Source organism: Thermobia domestica, chromosome 7 (assembly GCF_964235325.1).
Source record: "Thermobia domestica chromosome 7, izTheDome1.hap1.1, whole genome shotgun sequence".
Lineage (NCBI taxonomy): Eukaryota > Metazoa > Arthropoda > Insecta > Zygentoma > Lepismatidae > Thermobia > Thermobia domestica.
The window spans coordinates 244,084,302-244,090,301 of NC_137460.1; the positions used below are offsets into that span (position 1 = coordinate 244,084,302).

At 33.6% G+C, this 6,000-nt stretch overlaps 1 protein-coding gene across 1 annotated transcript in view; it reads left to right on the forward strand.

Annotated features, from left to right (window-relative positions):
• LOC145689033 (nanos homolog 1-like) overlaps window positions 1–5,747 on the forward strand; it is a 30,267-nt gene extending 24,520 nt beyond the window's left edge. The window contains exon 2 of the mRNA XM_081763169.1: window positions 5,094–5,747. Within this exon, the coding sequence (XP_081619295.1) occupies window positions 5,094–5,551 (458 nt within the window). The 3' untranslated portion in view covers window positions 5,552–5,747. The remainder of the gene's footprint in view (window positions 1–5,093) is intronic.
• The last annotated feature ends 253 nt before the right edge of the window (window positions 5,748–6,000 follow it).

Sequence of the window (6,000 nt, forward strand, 5' to 3'; positions counted from 1 at the left end):
CGTGTTGTTTAAGACCATCTGATTATTATCAAACCTAAAGCAAAGTTTTTTTGTTATGTCATGTACACTCATGTCCAAAATGATTGTCGCATATCTATAACTGTCTTCTTGTAAGAATATAATTTGATAAAAATTTTTCATGGTACTCTTAATACTGATACTATGTGTATAATCGGGAAATGTATATTTGTGGTAAATTTCATAGGGAAAGAATTATAAATACGAAAATTAGAATGAATAAACCAAAATCTTGCTAAATGGAGAATAAAGTTTTATTTTCGTTTTATTGTTCTTATTTACTGCTCTTTTGACAAGAAATTTGCCACATACATGTCTTTGCGGATTATACACATAGAAACATTATAAGAAATACCGTTATCAATTTATATTCCTAAAACAACATATTTATAGACATGCGACAATAATTTTGGACATGAGTGTACATTGTTAACAAGAACGTTTTTATCTTTTCTTTTGATAATAATTTAAATATCGTCAGCATAGAGTATAATTTTGATATCTATATTGCTAGATAGATCCCTTATATATAGCAGAAACAGGAGTGAACCTAGAACCGAGTCTTGTGGCACTCCATATTTTATTTGGGTATCACCTGTATCTTTTATAATTTCGACTGATTGCTTACTATTTTCTAAATAAGATTTGAATAACTTGAGACAGTTTCCACGTATGCCATAATGTTCTAGTTTCTAGAAGAATCTCACGGTTTATTACATAAAACGGCTTACTCAGATCGTAAAAATTACTGAGTATTGTAAATTTCTCATTTATTCTTTTTAGTATATGGTCTGCTAAGCTATAGGTAGGAGTTTGGGTGCCTTTGTTGGGCACAAAGCCGTGTTGCTCATTCGCTATAATATGCTGGCGTACGAGAAAATCCGATAGTCTGCTCTTTATTAGATGTTCAAATATTTACTGAAAGCATGTAGCAGCGAGATTGGTCTGTAATTTTCGACGGATGTGGAGTGCCCCTTCTTGTATGTTGGTCTTACTTGAGTTATTTTAAGAACATCAAGAGATACACCATTTATTAAGCATTGATTAAATAAACATGTTATATGCGGTGTCAATAACTCTTTACATGGTTTTATTATTTTTGTCGGTATTTCGTCGTTTGTTGACTTACTTTCCTGCGATTGACTAATTTGATGCAATGCCTCGTTTTCTAATATTGACGTAAGAAATATGCTGTAAACAGAACGCAGTATCACGTTTGCTAACAGTTTAATGGCTGTATCGGATTCTCTTATTTTTACTAGCTTGTCAGCTCTTTCCTTAAAATGTCGATTAAATTCGTCACATATTTGTGTAGGTTCATCTATTATTGTATCACAAATGAATAACTTTTTAATATTACTTACTTTTCTATCTTTTATGTATATGTGATCTCTGACAGCTTGCCAGAGAGACTTGGTTTTATTCCTAGAATGAGCAATGATATTGATGTAATGTGTCTGTTCAGTGTTTCTAATTAATGCTTTATAGAATTTAGTAAAATTGTTTATTTCGATTTTTCTATAAGGTGAAACATTTTTTCTTTTAGTAATCTTCGCTTCAGTTTACTTTATTCTTTAATTTCCTGTGGCATCTAACTTCTATGCCCTTTTCCCTCTAGTTTACGCTTTGTTTTTGGAAATGATTGTTGAACATAGTAAGAAATAGCAAACTTTGTCTTCTATTCCATGTTTTTCATACACGGCGTTCCAATTTACGTTTCTCAGAAAATCAAGAATATTATATATATTTGGTTTAGTATTCTAGTTTCTATTTTTACGTTATTGTTTGTATGATTATAATCCAGGTCGATTTGTAATAATTGGCAAGTGTGGTTCTGAGAGGTCATCAATGATTTCATATTGCATGTAAATTTGTTAGCGCATGGTTTATTGCTGTTTCTGACAAGTAAACCTTACGTTTGGGTGAATCGAGTTGCTGACTGAAACACATATGAGAAAGTAGTACTAAATGTGGTCAGTATTTCAGTGAAGTTGTAGGTGCGAAGCTCCAGGGGTTTAGGAGATACAGCTACCAGAACATCACATGGAAATACAGAATAGTCTTCATACAGTTGGAGGTAAAAGCCCTGTAAGACCTCTTGTAACGACAAAAGGTGAATAACAAATATATGGGTACATATTAGGACTAGGGGGAAGTCATATAGTAAGGGTATACCTGACGGCGGCCATCTTGAAATCCGCCATTTTGAATTAAGGTTAAGGTTTTAAAATAGGAATAGGGTAATGTGATACATCATTTAAGGCGCAAAGTTAATAAGAAGAACAATGGTGACGTTAATTTTGATTTACGCGCAATTGGTAAGAAGTTACAGGGAAATTAAATATTGTTGCAGCATATGTATTAGTCCTGTACCCCCACCTTGTAAATTTTGTGTTAATGATAATAATTACTGCTACTGCTGTGACGGAATTGTTAACGACAAATATGTCAAGTGTAACTCGATTTCCTTTGTCAGGTGTGCTCACTGTGAGCAGAGCATTTGTGCAAGTCATGCACTCTTTTCTGAACTACATATTGATTGTACTAATTGAGGACTTTTCTGGAAGAAAGACGCAAGTTCAATTATGACTCAATTCCACTTTGGTAATTTTTCCTTAAATTAGCAACTTGTTTATGCGATAACAAATGGTAGTTAATGATAAAGCAAAAATGGTTATACCGTTGGATTTATGGTAAAATTTGCTATTAATAAGGTGTCAATGTTTTGCGTTTTGTTTAAAACTATTGTCTGATTCAAAATGGCGGATTTGAACATGGCCGCCATCAAGACAACTCTTACCATAGACCTAATATTTATCCACCTGCTTTTTATTTAATTATTATCATTAACACAAAATTTACACAGTGGGGTAAAGAACTAATACATATGCTGCAACAATATTTAATTTCCCTGTAACTTTTTACCAATTGCGCGTAAATCAAAAGTAACGTCACCATTGCTCTTCTGATTAAATTTTCACCTTTAATCATGTATCACATGACCCTATTCCTATTTTAAAAACTTAACCTTAATTCAAAATGGCGGATTTCAAGATGGCCGCCGTCAGATATACCCTTACTATATGACTTCCCCCTAGTCCTAATATATACCCATATATTTGTTATTCACCTTTCGTCGTTACAAGAGGTCTTACAGGGCTTTTACCTCTAACTGTATGAAGACTATTCTGTACTTCCATGTGATGTTCTGGTAGCTGTATCTCCTAAACCCCTGGAGCTTCGCACCTACAACTTCACTGAAATACTGACCACATTTAGTACTACTTTCTCATATGTGTCTCAGTCAGCAACTCGATTCACCCAAACGTAAGGTTTACTTGTGAGTGAGAAGTTATTCGAGTTTTTTTTTTTTTAAGTCTCACTATAATAATTGTATTTTTTTTATGTAAAGAAATATCTCTTCCATTTTTGGGAATTGCATCCTTACTTACTTTACTATATAGTATTAATTATTGTAGAGAAAATAAGTTTATACACATACTGTCTCAAAAGTACCCTCATATAGGGTAACTCTGTTATTATCAAAGTCACAACAAAATGTAAGAGGGGAAACTGTCTCCAAAAATGGTGTTTTCAATCTAAAATGAAGGATCTTTTTTTTTAATTGGACTAACCGTTTGTTCTGTACACTCTTTATGTGCCCAATGTTAAATGAAAATGCAACGTTGCCATCTATTGGCAGGTGGATAAATTTTGTAAGAGTATGATAAATGGGGGCATGTTTGAAATGGCGGCTGACCATCGACATTTAAGCATAAAAGACAATAACTTCATTCACTTATGTTTTGGGTCCAGATAAATGTGAACGTTGCATTTTCATTTAACATTGGGCGCATAAAGAGTGTACAAGCCCAAACGCTTCGTCCGATTAAAAAAAAAAAAAAAAAAAGTCCTTCACTTTAGATTGAAAACATCATATTTGAAGATGGTTTTCCTTCTTACATTTTGTTGTAACTTTAATAATAAGAGTTACCCTATGTGAGGGGACCTTAGAGACAGGGTAACTCTATTATATATATATATATATATATATATATATATATATATATATATATATATATATATATATATATGTATATATAGGGTGTTTCAAAACAACACCGACAACATTTGAGAGGTGATTTCTGACACCAAGATAAGACAAAATGTATAGACCAACTTGGATGCACAAATGCTTACTTTCGGAGCTATAGGCTGCCGAAAACGTTAAAAAAAAATGAACTTTAAAGGTCAATAGCTCCATAACTATGGGACCATATATATAAACAAGTTTCGGGATGCATCTTACGAAATATCTATACTAAGAAGGTAAGAAAAGACGAATTCGATTTTCTTTGCCAAACATAGAACATCTCAGGAATATCTGAAGTTAGGGAATATAAATTCAGGAAATGAACTCCTTATTAAAATAAACTGAAACGTGTTTTAGGTATTTCTAATATGTTCAATATACACATTTTCGACTTCTTATTCAGAAAGTTCCAGCTGTAACGATCTGCTCAAGGTGGAGATGTTAATTCGATATATTAATTGTAAATTATGAACAGAGGAATACCTGTTTCAGCTCTTTACAGAGGGGGAAGGGAGTAACTGTTAGTCTTTACATTTCCGTTGTTTGGTTGATTGATTTGAAATTTAGCATCCCATTTAGTACAGAGACTATAAAAGAGGGTGAATTCGAGGCACATGAGCTTCCACCGGGAATCGAACTCAGATCTCCCGCGCCAAAGTCGCGTATTAACCATATAAACATTAGCCGTTCAAATATCAGGTTTTGTATTCACAGTCATTAAAACTAGCTTTTTCCTGCCGAAAAACTTATACTTCTACTAGTATAATATAATGCACGTAAAAATATAAATAAAATGTGGGGATTTCTAGAAGCAAAATGGTGTAACACATATATATCCGTAGCCACGAGTTTGATCCGTCTTCATTAATATGAATAATGTTGAATTCAGACTCATACATTTTGTGCTAAATATTTCAATTACATTAATATTTTATTTTAGTTTATTAAAAATATTATTTTTTGTATTTTGTTTTGTCTTTAGATTTAATTTGGGAGGATTTCAACAGGAATGGCGTAGAAGTGCCATACACTCCTGAGGACGAGGACGAACCTAGAGTTCCGTGGGATGCGGACATTCCCGTTCTGAATCCACATCCACAAACACAACCAGCAACTCCTAATCCTCCAAGCGTCCTCAAAGAGGAGGAACAGGAAGAAGTGTCCGAGGAATGTAGTTTCTGTCGGGAGAAAGGTCAACCACCCATCATCTATAAGAGTCACATGCTGAAGAATGAACTTGGTGAAACCACCTGTCCCAGACTACGCAGGTATGTTTGCAAGCTTTGTGGTGAAACTGGAGATAACGCCCATACCATAGATGATTGTCCACTGAACCGGGCCAAGCCTGAGCCTGCCACCCTCTACAGCTTCATCAAAGCGAAGGAGGTCACAGGAGTCAAGGAAGAGAAAGAGATGTCCAGCTCTTCCCGTAAATTGTAAAGCAATCATTGTATTTAATTACGTGAAGAGTTTCTAATATATATTACTACGAAATTGGAAGTTATTATTATTTGCATTACAGGAACTCTCTATCAATAGAAAAAAAAAAGGTAAACTAAAATTATTTGAAGAATATTACATGCATGTACACCAATAATATTGTATGCTTCTTTGTTCACTTTCCGGTATCACGTTACACACTCTTCTCAAATTGATGAGTTCTTTCCCAAATTACAGGAAAAAAAGGGAACAGTCAAGAGAAAAAATTATTATAAATCTAAAGATGTGTTTACAGTTTTACTAAGCACCCTCGAAACATGACACATATTCCACCAAATAAAAACATATACTATGTAAACGATTTGACTAATATCACAACAGATGGAGATCATTAACGTCGGTCTTAGTGAGAAAGGGACGTGTGAAACATTTATAGTACTATAGATTTG